The sequence below is a fragment of the Melozone crissalis genome, unplaced genomic scaffold (genome assembly GCF_028551555.1).
Source record: "Melozone crissalis strain CALT ecotype California unplaced genomic scaffold, PUWL_Pcris_2 ptg000111l_1, whole genome shotgun sequence".
NCBI lineage: Eukaryota > Metazoa > Chordata > Aves > Passeriformes > Passerellidae > Melozone > Melozone crissalis.
In genome coordinates, this window is record NW_026535888.1 from 6,199,967 (window position 1) to 6,225,167 (window position 25,201).

The 25,201-nt window shown below is 47.8% G+C and overlaps 1 protein-coding gene across 3 annotated transcripts in view; it reads right to left on the reverse strand.

The window, feature by feature from the left end:
- Positions 1–589: 589 nt before the first annotated feature.
- The window catches only part of LOC128947995 (lethal(3)malignant brain tumor-like protein 3), a 30,364-nt gene continuing 5,752 nt past the window's right edge, over positions 590–25,201 (reverse strand). For 2 of the 3 annotated variants that reach the window (XM_054292545.1, XM_054292544.1), the window contains exons 8-19: positions 24,253–24,404; positions 23,417–23,493; positions 21,122–21,207; positions 17,441–17,551; positions 16,176–16,290; positions 15,974–16,073; positions 14,975–15,151; positions 13,488–13,619; positions 13,041–13,102; positions 10,024–10,190; positions 5,470–5,532; positions 590–2,188 (exon numbers count right to left, since the gene is read on the reverse strand). In XM_054292545.1, the coding sequence (XP_054148520.1) occupies positions 2,060–2,188; positions 5,470–5,532; positions 10,024–10,190; positions 13,041–13,102; positions 13,488–13,619; positions 14,975–15,151; positions 15,974–16,073; positions 16,176–16,290; positions 17,441–17,551; positions 21,122–21,207; positions 23,417–23,493; positions 24,253–24,404 (1,371 nt within the window). In that variant the 3' untranslated portion in view covers positions 590–2,059. The remainder of the gene's footprint in view (positions 2,189–5,469; positions 5,533–10,023; positions 10,191–13,040; positions 13,103–13,487; positions 13,620–14,974; positions 15,152–15,973; positions 16,074–16,175; positions 16,291–17,440; positions 17,552–21,121; positions 21,208–23,416; positions 23,494–24,252; positions 24,405–25,201) is intronic. The other variant, XM_054292546.1, reaches the window with a different exon arrangement.

A 25,201-nucleotide genomic window follows, 5' to 3' on the forward strand; every position in this document is an offset into this window, starting at 1 on the left:
AAGGCACAGAGCCCAGCAGGACTCACACCCTGAACAGGGCACACAGCCCAGCAGGACTCACACCCTGAACAGGGCTCAGGGCCCAGCAGGACTCACACCCTGAACAGGGCACACAGCCCAGCAGGACTCACACCCTGAACAGTGCTCAGAGCCCAGCAGGACTCACACCCTGAACAGGGCACACAGCCCAGCAGGACTCACACCCTGAACAGGGCTCAGAGCCCAGCAGGACTCACACCCTGAACAGGGCTCAGAGCCCAGCAGGACTCACACCCTGAACAGGGCTCAGAGCCCAGCAGGACTCACACCCTGAACAGGGCTCAGAGCCCAGCAGGACTCACACCCTGAACAGGGCTCAGAGCCCAGCAGGACTCACACCCTGAACAGGGCACACAGCCCAGCAGGACTCACACCCTGAACAGGGCTCAGAGCCCAGCAGGACTCACACCCTGAACAGGGCTCAGAGCCCAGCAGGACTCACACCCTGAACAGGGCTCAGAGCCCAGCAGGACTCACACCCTGAACAGGGCTCAGAGCCCAGCAGGACTCACACTCTGAACAGGGCACACAGCCCAGCAGGACTCACACCCTGAACAGGGCTCAGAGCCCAGCAGGACTCACACCCTGAACAGGGCTCAGAGCCCAGCAGGACTCACACCCTGAACAGGGCTCAGAGCCCAGCAGGACTCACACCCTGAACAGGGCACACAGCCCAGCAGGACTCACACCCTGCCACGGGGAGAGGAGAACTCGGGAAGTGCCCGTGGGGAAACCTCCAGCCCAATGCCCATGGGATGCTCCTTACACGGCCTCTGCTGCAGCAGGAACCCCCCTGCTCCCAGCCAGGAGAGCACAGGCTGCATGTGCAGGAACACAGCCCCAAGTCCACTCCTTTTCCCCCACACAGCAGCTCTCTTTCCTTTGGGAAGTTCCCTCATTTTGCTGTTTAAGTCCTGACTCCTCTCCAGTCTCACATCCCTGTGTGCTCTGCCTGCTCCCAGAGGCAGAGGAGCTGCTCCCCTGCCCTCCAGCTCTCTGGCACAACACATCCAAGTCCACCTCAAGGGGCAAAGGCCAAAGCACTTCACATTCATCAGTTGGGATGGTTCAAAAGAAAAGCCATTTGTTTCTAGGGAATCTGTTTGCACACACAGTCTGGCCACTGCTGGCTTTCCAACTCCCATTCTTAGCATTTGGCTGACAGTGGAGAGGGCAAGAACAAACACACACCAATCCCCAAGCGCTCTTGATGGTGCCATTTTGCCAAGTGTTCCTGGTGCAGAAGGAGCTGCACAAAAGCACTGATGGGAGAATTACAGCTAAAACACATCCCTCTGTCTCCAGCAGCAGATGCCCTTATGGGATCTTTGCCTACCCAAAGGCCACCTGCACTGCCCTTGCCTCCTGACAGGGAATGACAGGAATGAGGACATTTTGCTTGCTGGCAGAACCAGAGCAAGCCATCCCTGATGGAAACCCGCTGCCCATGCTCCCTTCCTGCTGGGGTGGAAGCTGCCCGGCAGCCAAGGGCATCACAACAACCAGGATCAGTATGAAAAACGGGAATTTAACAATCAGTCCTGAAAAGGTCAGCTCCTGAGTCACAGCAGTGAAGGATACGGGGGAATTGCTTTGAAGTGCATCTTTTTCCTCTCTCTTTTATTACACAAAACACATTAATCTCGCTGGTGATCACTCAGTTTTTCAGGCACTATCACTGGACACAAAGCCAGTTTTACTCAAAACTTTCTTCTTGCTCCTGCGGCTCCACCAGTGCTACCCTGGATTCCCCTTAGAACTGGAGGTTTCTTCTTGATCTCAAAAAGAGATTGATATATCAAAACCAATTCAATTACAAAATATAATAATATCCTCTTCTTGGAAGTGAAGCTGCCCCATATTCCAGACTGTGGCAGGATTTTTATAACCTCAAACCATTTTTCCTAAATTCTACTTAAAATGCATCAGAGTCCCAATCCACCTGTCTGGTGTGTTGTAATGCTCACAGCTGAAGATCCATTCCCTGTCAATTCCTCCTGGATCTGCCAAAGGCCTTTTCTCAGTTATCTTCTGCAGACTTGAACATGAGGATGGCATTGTAGATCTTCAGGGCAGGGCCCAGTTTGATGCTGAGTATTTTAACGATGTCATTCTGCTTGAGGAGCAGGAAGGCCTCGCCATCAATCTGCTGGAGGTTGGAATAGAAACAGGGGAGGGATTACCCACCAAGGGACAGGCAGGATTTCCACTTCTGGTCATTCTGGGATTCTTGCCTGGTTCTGGCCCCTACACCCCATGATGTCCTCTTTCCAAAGGACACAGACCCCATCTCACAGAGCTCTCCCTAGAAATGGAGAAGCCTCATGTGTCCTGCCCATGGCAGAGGTAGAACGAGATGAGCTTTTAAGGGCCTTTCTAACTCAAACCATTCCATGATTCCATATGCTATACAGACTAAGGCACAGTGAAGATGCAATATGGCTGGAAAAACAGAGCCTCCTAATCCATCAACAAGGACACATATTTGATTAGATGCAAATTAAGCAACTGATGAACATACTACCATGTGAACGCACAGGATACTGTAGGTAGCAGCGAGTAAAATCATGACACACCGTTTCTGGAAAAGGTTAAAAATTTACTCAAGCAAGAACATCCACAGAGACAACACAGATATAATTAATATAAACCCCAAATGCTGCAGGGAGGAAGCCAAAGATTAATGGACACAGACAAACAATAAGTGTCTCCCTAAGTTATTCCATTAAAATCCATTTACAGAGACTGACAGTGTCTCCTCCTCTCGCTTGATGCTCACCAGTGCAGTGTGCAGCACACAGCACTGGACAGTCAGCCCAGCCAGAATAACAATTCTGCTATTTTTGTAGTCTTCCCAAATAGAATATTTTTAGATGTCAATGCCTGGTGCAAGAGGAAACACTGAGTAAACTCAGAGAACACATAATTACAGCAAAGAGCCAGGAGCCAGGAGATTTGGTTTTCCCACCTCTCACCACAAAAGAGACCCTCAGCAAGTTACTTAACCTGCTACTGAGAGTAACTGGGAAGTTAATTCCTGCACTAGGAATGACAGCAGCGCTCCCAGACCACAGATGGCCACACTATGTCCTTGAATCTTATTTTCAAGCTGCCTCAAGTCTACACTGCTGCAATGAATGTGTTAAAAACAGCCTGAAACAAATAGGACTGTGCTGCTTAAATTAAATAATAGAGTCAAGAGGAGCAGAAAACTGCTGGAAAACAGTCCTAAATTTCAAAATGGCTTTGTGTCCAATATTATTTATTCCTATGCTTCATTTTCACTGCACTTCCTCACACTCACTTATTTTAAACAGTCCTGCCCTGAACTGGACCTAGAAGCAAGTCTGTGCTTTATTATTCATTCCTTTGTTCCATCTTATTGGATAGGTTTTAGAATTCTGTGCACAATTTGTTCTCTTCACTCCTAATGTAAGCAGCAACTTATCCCCCTCCAGCCCCCCAGCAAGGGAAGTCTGCAAGGGATTTATTTATCCTGAATATGAAGCATTTGGAGGCTGATCCTGGACAGTGTGGGGAGTTCAGCTCTCCTGTCACTCACACCTGTATTCTGGCCAAAGACAAACTGCTAAAAGGGTTTTAACTTCAAACTGACAATGTGCTTTGAGCATAAACTGGAAAAACAACACAAGCTCCTCTAAATCAGGTGTAGGGAACCTCACTTTGCAGAAAATAAGGATTAGAACAGACTGTGGCTATAGCACTCTCAGAACCAGAAAGTATTCACTGTGTTCAGGACCAGAAGAAATAAAATACATGGAGAAGAGTTGGATTTATTAGATTTGCTGATACATCTCACCTCTGTATACACACTCCCTAGAAATCCCTTTAACACAGCTACAGTGAAAGATGGGTTCATTTGAACAAATTTCACTATTCCCACTATATTCAGTTCCTAAGTATTCTACTGTATTGTCACATGGTGGACAGTGCTTTTTGCAAGCCTCTATTTCTTTTGCTTCCTATTTTGTGTGAGTCTGCACAGTTTTTAAAACAAGGGAAAACAAACCACAGATAGATAAATCCACAAAATGCACTGCAGCCTGATTCCCCCTGAAAGGGAGGCAGCTCTGGAGCAGACAGTGATCACAGACCTGCCCTTTCCAGTCACTGCCATGCAGGAGGAGTGGCTCCAGCCCTTCCCTGGAGCTCCTACAGTCACACAGGAGAGCTCTGAGGACAGAATCACAGAACCATGGGGTGGTTTTGGTTGGAAGGAACCTTAAAGCTCATCTTGTTCCACCCCCAGACATGGGCAAGGACACTTTCCACTATGCCAGGTGGCTCCAAGCCCTGTCCAACCTTGCTTTGGACACTGCTAGGATGGGGCAGCCACAGCTTCTCTGGGCACCCTGTGCCAGGGCCTCCTCACCCTCACAAGGAGGAACTTCTTTCTAATGCCCACCCTCCTTCAGTTAGGGCCATTGCTCCTTGTTCTGTCACTCCTCATCTAAAGACCCTCTGCAGCTCTCCTGGAGCCCTTTAGACCCTGGAAGGGGCTCTGAGCTCTCCCTGGAGCCTTCTCCTCTCCAGGTGAGCACCCCCAGCTCTCCCAGCCTGGCTCCAGAGCAGAGGGGCTCCAGCCCCTGGACCATTCCTGTGGTCTCCTCTGGAACTCCAGGAGTTCCCCATGCTTCTGGCACTGGTGCCCACAGCTGAAGGGAGCTCTGCAGGTGAGGAATGACCTGAGCAGGACAGAAGGGAAGAATTCCACCCCCACGAGCTGCCCACAGAATGAGATGAGGCCAGGACAAGGCATCTGTGCAAATTCATCAGGGGCTCCTAAAGAACCTCCCAGTGAGACCTGCATATAGATGGAAGCTGAAGCACCCAGGAGATCCCTGTTTGTGATGCACCTACAGAGCTGTGCCAAAAACCAGCACAGCCACACCCTGTGCCCTTGGAGGTCTCCCAGAGGCCACGGTGAACATACCAGGAACGGGACCAGAGCCCAGCCCATGGCAGTACTGACAGGACACTCGTCACACAGCACATGCTCTGACTTCCCAACCTCTGCTTGTCAAATCAAAGGTTCCCCTCCTGCTCCCAGCCCAGCCCAGGGGGAAGCCAACGATTCCTGGGAAACCCTGAGCCTGCCAGGCTCCCCAGGGAAACAGGAACATGTCCTTGTCAGAGGCAGCAGATGAGATCCTCACCAACCATTCCAACAGGGCATCTCTAGAGCAGGGCCAAGCCCATGGCACAAGGGTCCAAGACAGGATGTTAAGCAGAAGCTCCATGACTGGAACTGCACGGGGAATTTTAAGCAGCAAGATGCAATTAGCCATGGTGGAATTCAGCTCCATGCTGAGGCGGCCACTGCTCTGCAATGAAAGGGCTGAGCAGGTCTGAGCTCTCTGCTGTAATGGCAGGGATCTGCAGCACAGGGTCTGGGCACACCCCACTTACCTCTTCCCTGAACACAGATGCTTGCTCTTTGCAGCCAGGCAAACGCTGGATAAAACTCACCACCTGCAATTGCATGGAAGAGAAAGGAAACACAGACAATTAAAATGAGACATCATCAAGAAAAAACCTCTAATTTGTGTATGAGAATTCCCTATGCAAGAATGTTTAAAACTTTAATACTCAAAACTCTCACATTAATGAAGGATATCGATGGAAAACATTGCTGGGCTGCTGCTGCAACTCCTCTGCATATTTTGGTTACCACCAGTAACTGCCCCTATTGCCATTTGACCATTTCTCTCCCTGTAAGAATCCAGCTTTTCCACTTTTCTAGAAGGTTCTCACAGAATCAACATTATTTTTCCAGATAAAAAGCTATATATGGCTTAGACTACTTTAAATTCACTCACAATTCCACTTTCTCTACAGTACTGTTGGAAAGTAAAACAAACATGAAAAAAGGATTTAGACAGTTTCCCAAGATGACATGCCTCTAAGAGACAAGATAAACCAACTGAATGAGCACTGCTGGTTTACCAACATGCAAAGGCAGAAGAGCTGGAAAGGAAGATGGAAGGCAAAAGAGAAGGAAAGGAGTTTTGGTTCAATTTAATCTGTGCTGGGTGCACAGGATCCACGGAACCAAGAGGATTAAACAAATAAAAGTTAATTCTACATTTCACATTAGGGAAAACCTTTCTAGGCAAAGAATCTGTTAACATTTGGAATAATCTCCCTGGACTCAAGCAAGCAGCCCTGGGGTTACATTACATAACACCAAGGAGTGTGAGGAGCAGCCCTGTGTGCAGTCGAGGATGACTTAATGTGCATTGTCTTCTCCAGCTGCAGCTTCACTGGTTCACAGGAGATTTGTATATTGAGGCATAATCAGATCAAACATCTCCTGCTAATTGGATGCTCCCTTGCAGGAGCAGCTCTGCTTCATGAGGCGTAACCATGTGAGTTGCTGCAGATGTGACATTTCTTCCCTGTACACAAACAAGCAGTTGGGAGGGGTCACTGTCAGATTCAGGCTCCTTTCAACTCAAAATTGTCAAAGTCTCTCCTAAATCACATCCCTGTACCTCCAGATCATCCTACCCCTAGACTTGGAGTCAATCCCTCCTCTGCAGTTCCAGCCAGGCAGGAACGGGGCTCTCACAGTGCTCTGCAGGTTTGCTCTGCCCTGGCAGGAGAGCTCTGGCTCCTGTGGTTTCTGTTATGTAACCTGAAAGCAGAGCATCCCCCTCCTTCGTCCTCCTCTGCCGCTCCATCTTAAAGGCAAACCCTAAAATCCACATCCCTGTTGGACAGCGACTCCAAATTTTCTTCTGCAGAAGTGTAAACTCCTATTAATAACCAATACCAAAACACTGCTTTCCTTTTGAGTCCCCCTGTCTGCTAACAATTAAAACACAAATGAAAGTCTTTCTGCCAGGTCTGGCTCCTTTGAGAATTGACAAGAGAGCTGGACCCTTGGGGCAAGAGCTGAGTGCTCCTCAGTGTCTGTGGCACTGGCAGACATCTCCAGGGAATGAATAACCTGGGCTTGCCTTGTTCCTGCATCCTTCCCTGCACAGCTGCTGCTGGCTACTGTCACTGACACGCAGTGACAAACCTTTGATCTGCCCCAAGGCCTTTGTAGGGACACTGCAACCACTGGAGAGGCCTCTTGAGCAAACAGCAGCCCTGGGCTTTACCAGGCATGGAGAACAGAGAGGGAAGAAAGATGCAAGAGGAGAGAATGGGAGAGAAGGCACCCTGGACATGGGACAGACCCCAGTGAGGCACAGGGACCTGCCTGGCTGTCACTGCTGGGGAGGAGGGCTCCCAAAGCAAGACAGGGCAGCTGAGGGAAGCTTGGGAGCACAAGAACAAAACACCACAGGAGTCCAACACAACTCCACAATACTGGCAGGGAAGGCTGAGACAGGGAGGGCTCAAAGTGAGGGTGGGACAGGTGTTGGACAGGGAACATCTCAGTGGGATCAGAGCTTTTCTATAAAAAGGTAAAAGTCTGCTGGCCCTTCCTGCTGTAACCATCCCATGGCTCAAAACTGCCTGCTGGAAACTCTTACATTCCCCAAGCACATTGGTGAAGAGAAAGGGCATGAAAAAGAGCTTTGTGCAATCCTGAGAACACCCTGGAAACTGGACACCACCCTTGTGGAAGGTGCTGATGTGTGGCAGACACACTGGGGTCAGCACAGGACTGATGGTGACAAGGCAGCCCCACACCTCACTCCTCCAGCAGCTCCTGCAGGACCGGCCCCTCTGAGGCCACAGAGGGGAACTGGGTTAACTGGAATTCAGAAATCCACTCACACTTGGCACAAGGACAGTCCCCCCACCCGGGGTATTGGCATTTGAAGCAGGATTAACTAATGAACAATACAACTCTAGCACATCTTGATGTTCTTCTACGAGTCAATAGTCTGTGCTCTGAAAACATGACAGGAAGCTTTCAATAAATACCAAAGCTGCATTGAAGTAACTACTCTTAGTGACTGCTCAGTGTTACCACGACTTTCTTAGCTTGAGGGCCCCTAAATGCTGCTGCTGCTCTGCCATTTCAGCTGCTCCCAACCAGCAGAGAATTAAAGGAACTTTTTTTTCCCTTAATGTCGGCTTTATAAAATTATAAAAACAGTTCTTCAGCCTAAAAACAAAGGAGAATTTTACACCCTCATCACTCCTGTTTCAGATCAGCACAGGACTCCTTTGGACTGCTGTTTCAGATCAGCACAGGACTCCTTTGTGCAGCAGAGTTCAAAGCACAACCCAACAGCAAATGCTTGCCCTGCAGGAAGATGTTGGGAGCCCAAATGCTGACAGACCAAATGTACTTTGGACACCCTAAAACACAGCAAGTCCTGCTGCTTTCAACTCCCAGATCTGTGGCTACATTGCACTGCACATGCTGATCCTGCAAGTGCTCAGAGAGAACCCAAATTGACTCCTCTGGGAATTTGTGATGAACATAATTCAAACCAGAAGCACTTTACTGAAATTCAAGATAAAACCTGTAATGATTTCAGCCAGTACATTGTGGTGCTGCAACTGAGCTTTTTAATGTGCCATTCACACTGCTACTGGCAGCCAAAGTTCCCCAGTTGTTTCAGGCTGCAGCAGAGTTCAGTTTATTCTGGGTTTGAATCACTATATCCAGTGCCCTGCATCCATGTCTGTGGTCCCTGCTCACGCTCATCTGTTATCAAACTAATATCCCAGTTAAATTTACCCAGCAGTTGCTTTAAAGGTCAACTGCAAAGGACAAATTTTATTTGGCTTGGATCCTGACACTGTACTCCCATGAAGCAGCCTCCTGTTTTATCCAAAAGAAAGGGATTTTGATTATCATGTCAGAGGATTATCTGCTTCTGACTTTATTGATTTCATAAAAGACCTTTTGGAAAATCATTGGAAGCTTTCTCAAAAGGACAGGAACAGTAAATATTTCAGAATTTTTTTTCCTCCAGAGTATGAATTTAATTCTAAGACATTTTTATTAAAAAGAGCAAAAAAACACAACCAAAACCCAACACTACCACCAAACCACAACAACTCAACACAAAAAAGGACCAGGTTTTAAAACATCAGCACTAATTGCTCTGTCCCTTTTCCAGCTGCTGTGGTTCCCATCTCCCACATCACTGCAAATCCCACCAGACTCCTACCACTCCTCCAGCATGAAGAGCAAAGTCAAGATAGGATTTATTCAATGTTAAGAGGCACTCAGGGAAAATGCACTTTCTAAAAGTCTCTGAAGATCCTCTCTGCATCATGGGCAGCAGTACCTTTTTCCTGCTTTGCAGATTCTCTGCATCCTTGCAAGCACAACTCTATAGCACACTTCTCTGGAATTAAATGCCCTGCAATTAAGCACCAGGATCCAAATTATAACCATTTCCCAAGCACAGAGAGAAATATTATTTATGCCCAAGGCATCGAGGCAAAAACCAACTACTCAGCACACAAAACGCTCTGGCTTTTTCACACACCACCTAATTACAGGAGACATCTCAAGAGCTGCAGAGACACATCTCCAGCTGCACAGCTACCTCTGCCAGAAATCAGGTCAGGCTGTGGGCATTTTGTTCCCAGGGAATCAGGCAGGGAGATGCAGCAGAGTGGGCATGCACAGTGCAGTTTGGAATTCTCTGCACTGTAAAAGTGAATCAGCAGCAAAGTCACAGGAGAGGGGGAGGGAGATCAGGGAAAGGGAATCTGCTGTCAGAATGATGCTTCAGGCCTGAGGACTGAGAAGTCAAGGGGTAAATAAACAGAGGGAGGGAGGGAGGGAGGGAGGGAGGAAATCCTTTTGAGGGCAATAAGCTGTGGATACCAGAGGGTTAACAGGGGTACTTCCCCTCCCTGATAAAGGGTCTTGGGTCTGACTTCCAGCTGAGTCAGCTGTGGCACACACACAGCAAACAGAAGAGCACTGCCTGGGAGAGGGAAGGAAACAAAGATGTCTCCCAATAAGCCCTCCAGAGGAAGAGTGCTCTGGCACTCCTGCATCCTGGAGAGTGGAGCAGGGAACAGGTAACTCACCTCCTCCACAGTCCATTTGGCAACTTGTTTGGCTGTCAGGCCTGAGACCTCCGGCAAGAGCCTGCAGTGCTGCTCCCAGAAGAGGTGGAGGCGATGGCTCGGGTTAGAGGCCAGGGAAGGCATGAAGATAGACTGGTGGAGGGCCTGCTGGAGATCCAAATCAGGGCCTGAAAAGGGAAACAAGGTAAGTCAGAGACAGGCTTCAAGTAGGAGCAACTACAACAAAGCAGGAAGAAGGGTCACAGCCTGGAGGGGAAAGCAAGACAGGGTGAGCAGAGCCAGGCACAGCTACTGTGTGGCACACAGAGCTCTCAGGACGTTCTCTCCCTCCCAAGCAGGAGAAAGGGGAAAAAAAGGTAAGACTGCCAGGCTGGAGGCTTTATCGTTAGCTTCTTCCCTGGAAAATGATGTCATGCTGCTAACAGAGAAGATGTTTGCAGCGTTTTATTGACAAGGTGGAGGAATTCTGGTAACAGCATCCTCAGCTGGGAACTGATGGCACCGTTCCAGCCCCTGCTGTAGCCAGAGCTCTGTGCTGCCAGCATGGCCTGGGCTGACTCCCCAGGAGACTCCCAGGCCAGGAGTGCTCAAGGTACCTCCAGACATCAGCTCCCTCCTCATGTGTAAGTGAAGCTCTGAAAACCAAGGCAAAAAAGGGAGGAAGGAATCACCCCTCCCTAATGAGATCACTGGAGCAGTGCAGAGTCACGGTCCCTGCTTATACAACAGGAAGGCAGGCAGGGATGGGAGCAGGCTGGCAAGTACTCCTCTGGTTTACAGTGGCACGGGGGGGCTACCCCCGACCCCCTCCCACCCCTGCAGGCTGCCCAGCGCCATCCCGTGGCATCCCCGAGCATTCCCACTGCATCCCAGCCCTCGGGAAGGCTCCGTGTGCCTGGAGCAGCCGCTGCTCTGCTGCTCCTGCTGCCTCTGCCTCTGCTGCTCCTGCTGCTCCTGCTGCTCTGCTGCTCCTACTGCCCCTCTGCTGCTCCTACTGCCCCTCTGCTGCTCCTACTGCCCCTCTGCTGCTCCTGCTGCTCCTGCTGCTCCTGCTGCCTCTGCTGCTCCTGCTGCCTCTGCCTCTGCTGCTCCTGCTGCCCCTCTGCTGCCCATGCTGCTCCTGCTGCCCCTGCTGCTCCTACTGCCCCTCTGCTGCCTCTGCTGCCTCTGCTGCCCCTGCTACCTCTGCCCCTCTGCTGCTCCTGCTGCCCCTGCTACCTCTGCTGCTCCTACTGCCCCTGCTGCTCCTGCTGCCCCTGCTACCTCTGCTGCTCCTACTGCCCCTCTGCTGCTCCTGCTGCTCCTGCTGCCTCTGCTGCTCCTGCTGCCCCTGCTGCTCCTACTGCCCCTCTGCTGCCCCTGCCCCTCTGCTGCTCCTGCTGCCTCTGCTGCCCCTGCTACCTCTGCCCCTCTGCTGCTCCTGCTGCCCCAGCTTCTCTGCCTCTGCTGCCCCTGCTCAGCAGCTCTCAGTGGGCTGAGGTGTAGGATGTGGGGGGTAAGCAGTCACTACGTGGAAAGCACAGAGGAAAATGGCAGAAATACAAAGAAAAAGCAGATTCCCAGGGCTTGCCAGCTGCCCCCTAGCTGAAGGGGAAGCAGCTCTGGAGGTAAGGCCTGTCCTAGGGAACAGTCACTGCCCTGGCCCGAGAGCCCACTCAGCTCATCTCATCTCCACATCCCTATTGGTCATGATACAGCATCAAATTTCTAATAATGAAACCAAGGGAGGATAAATAAAGCCTGAGTAAGAACTGCTCAGTTGAGGAGCTCCTGGTGGAAAGAGGGCACAGGACCTGCTCCATGAGAGGGCTGTTACCCGTTCCTTCCCTGCTGCACTGCTGCAGAGGTGGGGACAGACAGCACCTGGCCTTGTCTCCACCTCCTGCTCCAGGAGGTCCCACTTGTGCCCAAGGTCTCCCCCACTGCCACATTCCTGCTGGGTGGGCATTACTTCCATCTCAAACCAATTCCTTTTCTCCACTAAGCACAAATCCTTGGACTAAGCACCCAAACCATGACCTAGACAAGTGACTTTCCCTCTGACAAAGAAGTAGTGATCTCATAGTTTAAACACAGCTGAGAGGAAAGCTCTGGGTAATTGTGAAATTGCAGGTCAGTGGATGATTGCATTTCCCTCCGTTGATTTCCATCACTCCATGGAAGGTGAATGTGAAGGGAGAGTGGGCAGCTTTCCCTGCCAGCTGCAACTGCAGCTTGGAGCTAGCAGATCCCTCAGCTCTGTCTGCAGAACTCAGCACTAGGTAAAAATGAGTATTAAAAAAAAAAAAAACAACAAAAAACCAACATCCAGGCACCTGTCCCAGTTTGTGCCTGCTTAGCTATTTTTGATTGGAGACTTATTACCATCTTAAATCCTCCTAAAAGCCTGGTCAGCTCTGTTCTCTGAAATGGCTTTTTATAGTAAATCTGAAAGTTAAGCATATGGTTTGCTAAAGTGATAGCAGAAAGCTGCTCTGATAACTTAACCTGTCACATACCAGGAAAAAAACACCACTGTTTTTCCATTTAGCTTTTCATTTTCTTTTTAATCCTTAAGAGAACCTTAAAAAAGTCCTCCAATGATTCAGAATATGTTTCTGAATACCCATGAGGCTCTTAAAAAAGGGGTTGATGGAACTTAAACTACCTGCTAAGTTCTGAGCAAGTCTCCCTTGAGCCCTGTGCTGGCTCTGTCACAGCCTGACAAAGGTCACAGACTGTTTGGGAGCCCCTTGTCACTACAGGGGAGTTTGCAGTGGCACAAAGACCAGTGCAAACTTGTCTTCTCAATTAATAAATACAAGGCTCCACTCCACAAAGTACTGAATCTTTCACTTCTAAGTAATTTTACCCTTTCTCCTCCTTTTAAAGGAAATGCCATCATCTCCAGCATGTGCTTTCTCTTGACTGCGGAATCAAAGACAAAAAAATCTGTGAATTCTGAATGCTCCTTGTGACTGTGGGGATATTGCAGAGATAGGCACACACACAGAAAGAAGGAATAAAACTTAACCAACCTTTCCCATTGCTTTCCTGTTTCACCAGCTGAAACTTGATATAGGCATGTGAGCACCCGAGCCTGAAAGCAACAATTACAAAACATTTCAGAAGATACAGAAATGAATGTAATTTCTTCTCCATACAAAGATAAATGAGATTTATAGAAACAAAAAACTTTTTCCTCTTAAAATAAGCAATAGCTTCATCCCTGACATCTCTCTGAGATAAGGGCTGTTCTAATAAATTCAGGGCCAGAACTGAGATCTGAGTTTACAGCAGGAAAGAGAGGGCCCAAAACAACAGGAGGAAGGGAGGAGACTTACTATGTCATTCTAAAACACTCTGCTGCAAAACTTCAATCAAATTGGGCTGTTTGCTATTTACATCTTTATTTCAGATACAGCAGCAGCATCAAGAAACACTACAGTTAATGCATGAAAATTCATCACGAAAGTCGTGTTTACGTTTTTGGTGCGGCTTTGATGGCTGCAGAGGAATCCTCCTCTCCCCAGCCTCGCTCCCGACTGTCTTCTGATTGCTCTGATGGAGTGTGGATGCTGCTGTGACACCACTTCTCACTGTCTGGTGCAGATTTTCTGCAAAGACAGATAAATGACAATAGCTGAGCTGACATTCTCTGTTCCCTTTTCCCACAGGAGAGCAAAGCTGGCTGCTCCTAGCAAGTGAGAGCAACAACCACCACCTTGTGGCAGAACTTTCCTCTTCCCTGCATGAGTACAAAGTGTTTTATTCCTCTTCTGCAAGGATTGAGAGAGTTTAAGGGAAATAAATCAGCCTCTGTGGACTCAGGCTCTGATCCCAGCAGCTACAGGAAACCACTGTGTTATGGTGAAAGCAAGAGATTTAGCATTTCTGAATCTTGATACCTCTGGATAACATTTAAGAGTTTCCATTACTAAGTTTGATGCATAAACTGAGCTACAGAGTTGGCCAAGGGAGGCCAAGCAGCAGGATAATACCAGACTTACAGGCTGAATTCAGACACCCCACTATGAGGAAATTAAATACTTAGAAGAAAAGAAATATATTACAATTCTTCTGTGAGAATTATCTCCCAATTATTCTGTGAGAATTCAAAATCTCCGGAGAGCTTTATGGTAAGAGTGCTATTGAAATGCAACCAATTTTGGTGTGGAAATCAGGGAATGAAGATGCCTGCATAGTTGTAGGATGGGAGGAAGCAATTTGGTCATGAAGGCTAGGGAGGAGAAAGAGGCATTCATTCCTTTTTTCTGAACAAATAGATCTTGGAAATGTTATAAATCTCAACAAATAGATGAACTTTAAAATATAGATAAGCCTTCACATACAACAAAAAATTAAAGTATTGCTGGAGTTTGCCCTAGTGAGACTGGATTTGTGAAGACTAAAAATGATCTTAAAAAATCCTTCATATTCTGGTCTGTCCCATGACACGTTCAGCTGACTCCTGCACTCCAAGAACCAAGGCACAGTTTCCTTTCCACAATGCTGCTCAGTTGCAAGATTTTCTTGTGAGAAAGCAAAGTATCTGAGAGTGCTCAGCTTGCCTGCTGCTAAGTGATACACACAGAGTGCTCAGCTGACCCAGAGTGGATCACAGTTACAGTTTAATAGTGCAAAATAATCTTGGCTTGACAGTTTTAGGACAGGAAACAAAGGAAAAGAACATATTTTAAATTGAAACAGCAAGGAAAAAGTTATAGAGACAGAATGCAATTTCCTTTGTTGGAATGTGACCAGAGCACCAGGATTAAAGAATCAAGAAACTTATTAAGGCATATGAGGGTATAGAAGTGCACTGCTCTGTGTTAAGAGTTACTGGGGCACACGTCAATATTACAGACAGATAAACTCAATGCTCCACTGTGTTGCTGCCAATTCCAGTGGTTTTCACCCTTGTAAATGGTTTTGCTCCCCAGTACCCGGCCAAGAGTACAATGCAGCTCACCTGGATTGTGAGGAGTCGTCCTGAGAAGCCTCCCTTGCTGCCTGCAGTGGGCCAGGGGTCTCCAGCCTCCTGGCTTTCTGCAGGATGCTCCCAGGGGAAGGTCTCTCCCCACTCAGCCGGTCCTGTAAGAGGTTTTCTCTGCTCAGGTTCACATCAGAGTATGGGCAGCCAACTAAGCTGTGATGGAGAAACAAAAACGAGAGAGGACAATGAGCGCTTTACAGTCATATTCAGTCATACAGTATTCCCTACCTCAGGAAGAGAAATCCATCACAAACCCAGTAAAAAGGAGGCCATCTCAGGAGATGCTGTTATCCAGCTCTAGGTGTGAGAAAGCAGGGGACCATATGGCAGAATTAAAACCCAAAGTCGTGTTGTTAAAGAGCCAGCACAGAGGACAAGAATTCATCCTCCGTAACTTGCTTATCAGAACAACATTTCATGAATCAACAGAGTTCTGCAACTTTTAGTCTGAAAAATTCAAAGCCCTTTGCTGTATTATAAACTACCAGGTCTTCTGACCTTCCACTTGAGATTGTTTTCTTGCTTCTAAAATAATTTACTTGAGAAAAAGCTTCCTCTTCCAAGAGCAGACAAGAAATCAAAAGGCAGAGCACAAAACATAAGCAACCTCTCCTCACTTATACTTTAACATCCTTGCCATGCCCTCTCTTCTTTAACTGTCTCATTGCATGTTGTTCTTGGGTATATTATTTCACAAATATAACTCCTTCAGTACTGCTGGAATGTAGAATCTGGAGCGAATGAATCTGTTTGCATTGCAGCTATCATGATTATAGTGGTATAAACAAAATTTATGATCAAACAGCCTGCTTAGACACAAGAGGGAGCTGCGACTGCAGTTATAGCTATCTCCAGAATAACTAGCCTGAGATCATTTCAGTGCAGTGCAGTTGCTTGGTGCTGCATCATTATAGCATCATTATAGTTACTATTGTTGTTGCTGTGGTTGTAGCTGCTATCATTGTCACTACATACGTGTAATGTGTTCCGTAGCGGGGGCCCCGCACGTGCCCGATGCCCTGGCAGCCTGGAGTGGGACACGCCTGCCCCACTGCTCCCTCTGCATCTTCAGCACCTGAGAGCAGCAAAAAAAGGGAAGACAAACAGATTTGCACACGAGGAGCAGACTGCACTTAGGAAATTATCCAGCATAACAAAAGCTGTGTGCTGTATTTACCTAGAGGAACTTGCAGAGCGTGTCCAGTTTTGTCACACCAGCCTACAGGATGGATGTCAGGGCTGTCTGCATCCACCCAGAAATCGTAGTGATGGTCCCAGCCATCAAAATGTATCTGAAAGAAGCAGAAGTCTCAGGGAAAGACACAGTTCAGGGCATGACTCAGCTCTTATGTTAACTTCCCCCTTTGTTTCACCTTGCTCAGCTTGGGGCTGATTCATTCAATCTTTCAGATCAATTTTTCAGTCAGGCGCAATCATCTCTGTGCTCAGTCCAACTCTGTTTTCTTGCATCTGTGTTTCACAGAATAACCAGGTTCTGGTGACACAGTCTGTCACCCCACAGCCCGTGGGATGCTCTAACACGCAAAGTCCAAAGCTATGCAAACACAAATGCTTATTTGTTTTGTTTTCTGTGGACCCCAAAATACCATAAAAGCCAACAAGTTTGGTGAGTTCTGCAGTGAACAAGCTGCAATTTTCTGCTGGATGAAGAGACTGCAGTAACTCAGATCCAGGTCAGGTTAACAGAGACTGAGGATCACTGGAGTTTAAAGGCTACTGGGTTGTTCATGCAGGAAGGTTTCAATGTATGAATTGAGTATCTTGCCACTATGGACTGGCAAAGCTTGGCTTTTGTTCACAGCAATGAGACTCAAAACCAGCCAGATAATGGGGAGTGAACTCCACTCCTGCCCATGTAATCATCCTTTAGGAAGGAGATCTGTGGCCATGGAGTCTCCATCAGTGCAGCTTCCACTTTAGCTGGCTCATATTAGTTTCTCAGAAACCAAAGCACAACAGATTATTTGGGTAATATATCTGCATGAAAAGACTAGGTTAAAATGCATTTATGTGACAAATTTGTACTGGAGAATGATGCTGCTTCCCACGTGTAGCGGGATTTAAATTGCTTTGGGTTTCCCTTTCCTGGTAGGAAAAAAACGCAGTTAGGCAGCTTCCCCAGCAGAACACTCCTGCTGCCATCAGTCACAGAGATCACAGGGAATATGCCAAGAGAGGGGACATGGCACTGTTGGGTGTTAGTTCAAAACAGTTACATTAGAACAATAACTGACACCAGGCCAATTCCATCAGATTTCAGCAAAACAAAGCAACAGGAACCAATTCCAGCTGGGCAGGCCCTGAGGCCACAGCAGCTGCCAGGCTGTTGTTTGCTGCTCCTTGTTCCCAGGTGTTGTTTTCCCTGCACTGCCCATCCCAGGGTGCTCAGCACAGGCTCTGCACTTGGCAGCAAGGTCATACCTTAACACGGTGGTTGTCTCTGTCAGTGATTGTTGCCACTCTTATCAAGATGGGATTTCGTCTGTCCACAGCCTCTAACTTGGTATTAACCTGGAATCCGTGAGGAGGACGCTGCAAGAGAGGATTGTAAGCAGAATGCTAAAAAGCCTTGGAGTTCAGAGCTGGCACCTGCTCTGAATGAAATCTGCTCCAGTTTCCATCCACCCCTGGCTGCCTTTGGAGCTTTGGGTTACCTCACATGGCAGATTGTTCAGAGGCTAAAATCAGAGTTCCCAAGAGGTTAAAATCAGAGTACCCAAGAGAACTTAGCTGAGTGTTTGTCAGCAGCCCCAACCTGCAGGAGAGGCAGCCTGAGGTGGCTCAACACAGAGGAGCTGTCCCAGCCACAACAAGAGACCCTTCCCTCACAGACAAAAGGCCAGGAAGCACCACAAGTGGCTCCACTGACACAGCCTGCCCAGGCTGACAGCACACCTCCCACACAGCAGGGACATGGTCTTCTCTAGAAGAGGAGACTGAGAAGGGAGAGATCTCAGCAGTCCATGTGAATATCTCCAGGGCAAGTGTCAGAGGATGGTGCCAAACTCTCCAGCAGGGCCCAGTGACAGGAAAAGGAGCAATGGCCCTGAAAGAAAACACTAAAACCTCAACATGAGGAAGAACTTTTCGTGGAGCTAGCAGAGCACTGGAACAGCTGGCCAGGGAGGGTGTGGAGTCTCCCTCTCTGGTGACATTCCAAACCCACCTGGATGCAAAATCCAAACCCACCTGTGTCACCTGCTCCAGGTGACTCTGCCTTGGCAGGGGGTTGGAATGGATGACCTCTAGCCTCTCTTCCAAGCTGACTATTCTGTGATGTCACACCAGTCAGGACAGTGGCCAGTTCTCCACTTTTCACATCTCAACACACCACTGGGTGAAGCCTCTCTTCACTACCCTACATCCTCCCTGGCATCAGCTACAGCTCCAGGCTATCAGTTATCCTCACTACACAGATTGCTCCCTATGACAACACCTGTGCTGCTCATGAACAACTGCTGGGAGCTGCTGTGCTGGGGCTCACAGCAGCTCTGGCCCTGGAGCCTCCTCTGCAAATGTTCACTCACCCTTTTCCTCAAACCCTGAAGACTTTGGGAAAACTCCAGAATGTTCTTTGACCTGATGTGTGCACCCTATGTAACCTCTGAGCAATAGACAGCTTTTACCAATTTTTCCATTTATCTGACTGCAAATTCCCCCTCTGACCTTCTCAGCAGGAGGTTATGGATGCTCATTCAAAACATGTCTCTCTTCGCTTCTGCACACAGAGGTGAGGGTTTTAGCAAGAAATGATAAATTGTCTATTTGAACATGACCAAGTTAATGAAATGATTAAAATCACTCTTCCCTCCCAGTCTTCCTCACCCTTGTTATTAGCAGTGGCTGGGGGCAGGAAGGAGATGCACTCCTGAGCTAAGGGGTTTAACTCCACACCTGAAGCTCCTCTTTGGCCATTTCACCTGGACACAGACATCTATCAGACACTGGACACACCACAAAACAGACAATCTAAACTGCTTTTATTTTCAAGAGCATCTTATTGAACCAGCCAACCTTGTGTGTCCTCCCTGAAGAAGAAGCTGAGTGTTCAAGGTCCAAATCCTGCCCAGAAGAGGAGCCAGGCTCCTTGCTGAAGGGTTGCTGCCCTTTTGGCAATAGCTTATGAATGTTTTGAAATTGCCAGCCCAAGAGGATAGGCTGAAATAACAATGCTTGCATTGGAGCTGTCTCCTGAGGTTTTGGGTGGAGAGGGCAGAAATCCAGACCCAAGACCTGCTATTTGTGCTGATGACCTGCGTCTCCAGACTACATAAGACAGCTCTTTAAAATTGTTAAAAGCTAATTCAGTGAGAAATGCCTGTTCTGGCTCTCAACCCACATTTTTATGTACTGATTTCCTGTAATTGCTAGCTGGAATAATAATAATTATTTTTAAAAAATCAATAGCTTTGCCATTTATTTGCACTTCAGTCCAACCAAGCCAGAAAAAAATAACGAGGCTTGATCTTGAAATAGTCCTACTAACTGCTGATATATCAAATACCTTTTCTTTTTTGTCTCATTTTTGAAACACAGTTTTAGATGCTAATTTGCACTCTGGAATTTCATGAGGGCCAGAACTGGTCTTTCTACTCTTCTCCCAAAGCCTGATACCTGAAGGAGCAGAACAGTGGCTGCAAGAATGTCTGGAAAACAGAAAAGAAGGCAGACAAGGCAGCTGCATCCCACTTGGGAAGACACTTCACTTTGGAAGAATCCAAAGAAGGGAGTTCTCTACTGAACAGGCTCCCTGTCCTGAGCAAAGCCTCTTATGTTCAGATATCTCTCACCACACTTCAGACCCTGAAAATCTCAGGGAAGAAGCCACAATGGCAGATCTTACAGAGGACTTGGGCTGGGAGTTTTGAGTTCACATTTTCCAGCTCTATTGGGATTTCAGAAAAGCTTAGTCCATCCTTGGGGGCAGCAACTGTGTCCCACTGACAGACTCCACTCCTCATCCCACCCCTGGCTCCAAGGTGCTTCCCAGCCAAGGGAAACCTCAATGCCAGGGATGTTTTAGACGTGCTGCAGATGACTCCAGTTAAAGCCCTACTGTTCTCTGAAGAGGCAAAAACTTCTTTCACCTCCCTGACACCACTCTGCAGCCTGCACCAACCTCATGTGGACACCTGCTGAAACCTGGCAATTATCAAACCTGTCTCGCTGAATTTTTGCCTCTCTTATCTGAGGCCTCCCTGATTGATTTTCCTTCTCAGTCCCAAAGACCTTTCCACAGAAATACACAGGAGGGCAGCAGGTATTAACCTGCAACTCCCACTTCAGAAAAAGGAACCAAGACAAGCGTCACGATGGCAAAGAAGAGTTTTTAAACATATTGCAAAGTCTAGCAAGGTGAGCCAGCAGCGTGGAAGGGGAAAAATCAAATTAAAAGTACACTCATTTTAGAGGCTTTTGGTTTGTTTCTGCTCACAGTGAGACTCCAGATAAACACACTGAACTGCAATGAAAGAAACAAAACTCACTGTCTCAAGGTTGAGAGAAGCACCTTCACACTGAGTCTGTAAGATGGTCTTAGGGGTTTGGCAGAGATGCTCTTTCATCTGTTAATACATTTATTTCTGTGGAGGGCACAGCTGGCTCCTCCCCAGAAGGACCATGATCTGTATCAGCACACATAAATCCTTGATATGAACTTCTCTACCTTAATTCCAGCCTCACTAGCCAGGGAAGTACAGATTTCCATAACTGCAAGGTGAATTTTAGAAAGGGTTTTAAAACTTCATGTAGAGGGGACACCAGATAACTGCATTCTTTCTCATCTCTGTGCCCTCTATCAGGCACTTCCCACAAACCTCTGGAAGCCACTGTGGCCTGAAGGCTCTGCCCTTAAATCTGCTAATGAAGATACTTAGTCAAAAATCCTTTCGAAGCCAGCCTTCCATAGTATCAAAAAACAAAAAAATCTTGTGTTTTGCTCTGTGTTTTTGTTTTAGCAGCATTGAGATGATCATAAACTCAAAGTTAACCACAGTTTCACCTTCCTCGCACAGATAAGGTGAACTATGCTCAAATAAAGCCTCTAACAAAAAACGGTGGATAACAGCACCTGAGCAAGAGCAATCAAAGACATTCACCTACCAATTTAAAGGCTCTTGCAGGAGCTGCTTGGGAATTAGTTTCTTCCAAGTATTTCTCCCATGAGAAGGCTTTGGAATCCCTGTGTCCTGAAAAAACAGAGAATAAACATTTCTGTAAGAAAAACCCCACATTTACTGTTACAAACAGCAAAAAGGCAGCTCTGTGACACTGTAATGATCACTTACAATGGATGGTCCTGTGAAGTGGCCTGTTTGCTCCTACCCACCACCTTCAGCACCCAGAGCAGCTCTGCAGTTCCCCAGTGTAAAACTGGGAGCTTGAACCCTTGCGAGTTCACTTCTGCACAGCTTTATCAATTCTTACCCTCTAAAGAAAACTCCAATTGTGAGCTAGTCAGATGATTCTGTGATGTGCATTGGCATTACCAAGTTAATTTCCTGGTTTATGAACTACTCTCTGTGTGAGCACCTGTAAGACTGCAGAACCTTCTCCTCTCCTGCTGCCTGCTCACCCAGGCTCAGTGAACCCAGCAGCCCGGAGAGAAAAGGCTCCACGGGTGTGCTGCTCTAACAACAGTGCCATGTCTCCCCCTGGCAATTACATGTAAGAAACTGCTCCACGTTTTTCCTATTTCAGTAATGTTTACCCCCAGGACAGGTTCTTTTTGGCAGGAGGGTGCAGTGACTAAATGCAGAGCACAGTCTGCAAACTGCTGCACTAAGTCCTTCAGCAGAGAGAGCAGAACTGGCTGCAGGTTTTGTGGGGGCACAGGAAATCCTGATGTGAGCAGAGAACTGCAGAGCCCAGCCCTGCTGAACCTTCCAGGAGCAGGGACAGATGAGGGAATGTTCACAAACCCTTCCACATCAACAGTGAAGACACTGAGGCCAATTCCCCCCATGCAGAGGGATCGGGCAGCGCTTCCTGCTCCACTGAACCTGGAACACAACAACTACAGGAATTCTTGCTCCAGGGCTGTCAGTCTGACAAATGTCAGGCTTGATTTTTTTATATTTGCTATTCTTAAGCTGAATGAGCACTTCCAAGGCCTGAAAACAACACTGGTTTCCCTGTACGTTCTGTCCTCTCTTATTTGCCAACATTCTCTTCAGGTACCAAATTCCAGTATGGCAGAAAAAGATGTGGATTCAGTTACTCCTTCATTTCCAAAAAATCCATCTAGGAAATCATTAGAGCATGGTGCTAACAATGCCAAGGCCGTAGTTCAATCCCTGTATGGGCCATTCGTTTAAGGATTGGACTCAATGATTCTTGTGGGTCCTCCCAACCCAGAGTATTCTGTGATTTCCAGAAATTCCATCTAGGAAATCATGGTACAGATCCCTTTTTCTCCCAGCTCACCCTGAAGGAAATGCTGGAAATCTTTCTCACTTTCTCGCTTCTAAAATCAAATTCAATTATAAATTACCAAACCCTGCTCCATTTTGTCCTAGCTTGCAAGATGTGTCTGGGGCTGTGTGTTCTGTCCCCACCTGTCAGAGCTGGGGCAGTTCTCTGCTGTTCTTGGGGCAGTTCTCTTCATCTCTCCCACAGCCAATCCTCCCTTCAGGAGATCTCTGCTCTCCATGGCCACTGAGTGTCCCTGCAGGGCTGATCCAATTCCAGCATCCCATGGGGAGATGCTGCGCCCAGGGCAGGAGCCAAGCATTCCTCCCTGGATCCAATCTGAGCCTGGCACAGCACAGCAGCCTTTGCCCCCTGCATTGCCAGAGGAGCAGCTTTCTGCTGCCCTGCATTGCCAGAGGGAGCCCAGGCCCATCTGCAGCAGCCCTGGAGCTGCAGAGGAAAACTCCCCCCTTGTGCAGGATCCCTGCTGCAGCAGAGCCACAGCTGGCACTGCAGGAGGGCTGAGCCCCCATGGCATGGGGCTGGGACACCAGCCTGAGCCACAGCGTGCCAGGGCCTGCTCGCACTCTGGCAGGGCTTTGTTTTGTATTACTGCATTTTTATTTTTATATTTTCTTTTAATTTTTATTTTTTCTTAATAAAGAACTGTTACTCCTATTCCCGTATCTTTGCCTGAGAGGCCTTTAATTTCAAAATTACAATAGGAGGGGGGTGGTTTACATTTTTCATTTCAAGGGATACTCCTGCCTTCCTTAGCAGACATCTGTCTTTTCAAACCGAGACAGATTTCTTCAATGAACTATGAAACAACATAAATTGCAGTGGCAAAGAGTAGGAACAACAATATTGTTCAGGCAGTAAAGAGTTCTGAAGCGAACCTGGAAGTTGCAAATATGTAATTATGTGGAAGATACAGTTTGCAGGTTTTTTGGCTGAGGCAGAAAGTAAGTCTCGCTCGCAACCTACCAGGTGGTGTTGTCAGTGGGGTTCCAGTTTCTTGGCAGTAGCCAACAGGACGGATATATGGGCTGCTTGTTTCACACCTGTACCAAAGAAGGAAAGTTGGCACCAGTCAGATGGAAAGCAAAAAGAAAGGCAGGATTTCAAATGCTGTCTGATAGGCCTTTGCTGGGTGAGCAGATGCTTTCAGTGGGTGTGATCACGGTGTAGAAGACAAGCACTGCCTCGTTAGAATGTGTAACACTGGGTTTTCAAGGCATTCAAGCTGTCCCAAAAGAAAGGGAAATACAAAGTAAATCTTGAAATGGTTTGGTTGGAAGGGACCTTGAAGTCCATCCTGTTCTACCCCTGCCATGGCAGGGACACTGTCCCAGGCTGCTCCAAGCCCTGTCCAGCCTGGCCTTGGGCACTGCCAGGGATCCAGGGGCAGCCCCCGCTGCTCTGGGCACCCTGTGCCAGGGCCTGCCCACCCTGCCAGGGAACAATTCCTAATTCCCAATATCCCATCCAGCCCTGCCCTCTGGCACTGGGAGCCATTCCCTGTGTCCTGTCCCTCCATCCCTTGTCCAAAGACCATCCCCAGCTCTCCTGGAGCCCCTTCAGGCACCACAAGTTTTCTTACCTCCAGTGCTTCCCAGCCAGCTCAGGCAACCCCCACTGGCTCTGCACTGAGCTGCCCAGCACACAAATGGGAAGGGAACTACCGGGCAACTGGCTCTTTGTGAAAACCCCAAGTAATTATTCAGATGCCTGAAAACTGATATAAGATCCCAGCTTTAGGGCCTGCATGTAAAACAAAGCCAGTCTACCTTCAGCCATGTATCAGCAATAGAGTCTTTTACCAGTAGTCATAGCTCTCATCCCAGTTATCGAAATGGATCAGCAGCCGGTTTTCCACCATGTCTGTGATGGTGGCGACACAAACCATGGATGGGTTCTTCTTGTCCACTGCCTCCAGTTTCATTCCCAGACGAAACCCAGAAGGTGTGACAGGCTAAGGAACAGGACACCAGGAAAGAGAAATCAGCCACATTCTTGATCAAGCCATTGAAATCCCCATTATAAACTCCTTTGATCCCAAAACCCACAGAACAAAACACGCTACAGTGACTATCAAGGTGTTTGCAGACAGGATTTTCCATGAGTTCTGGCAATGACTATTACTAAAAAAGAGCTAATGTGGCTCAAAAACCAGAATTTCCAGGTACACTGACCACTGCAGCCTCCCAGGCTGAGACACCCTGCAGTGATTTGCTGAGGATAATGGGCATTGCACATCCTGTTTTACTGGTGGAAAAGTTAGGGGAGCCTTCAAGGAGACAAAGTGCCTGAGTGGGAAGCAGGGCAGAGCTGGCCCTGATCCTGCTGGAGGCAGTGACTGTCCATGTGCAGCCTCCAATCCACCCACTGAGGGCTTCGTGCCATCCCAGTAACACGGAATGGGATGGAGATTTCACAGGAACTGAGAGAGCACCACTGGGATGCTCTCTTGGAAGGATGACAAAAGCTCAAGATCCACAGCCCCATAGTGAATCGCACGGCACACATGAGCATGCTGCTGGTATCCAGAAATTATTTTGGAAATTATTAAATTACATGAAAGTGACACAAATATCTTGACTGTAGGGGCACAGTAAAACAGACGGTTGTAATATATTTAATAAATGGTTCAGTAAATCTTTTCCTCCAGCATTAAGAAGGAAGGAAAATACAAATTCTTTCTCTGGAATGTCAGTGACTGGGGAAAGGAAGAAAAATTGTACTAATTTTCTTTCTAAAAAATAAAACACA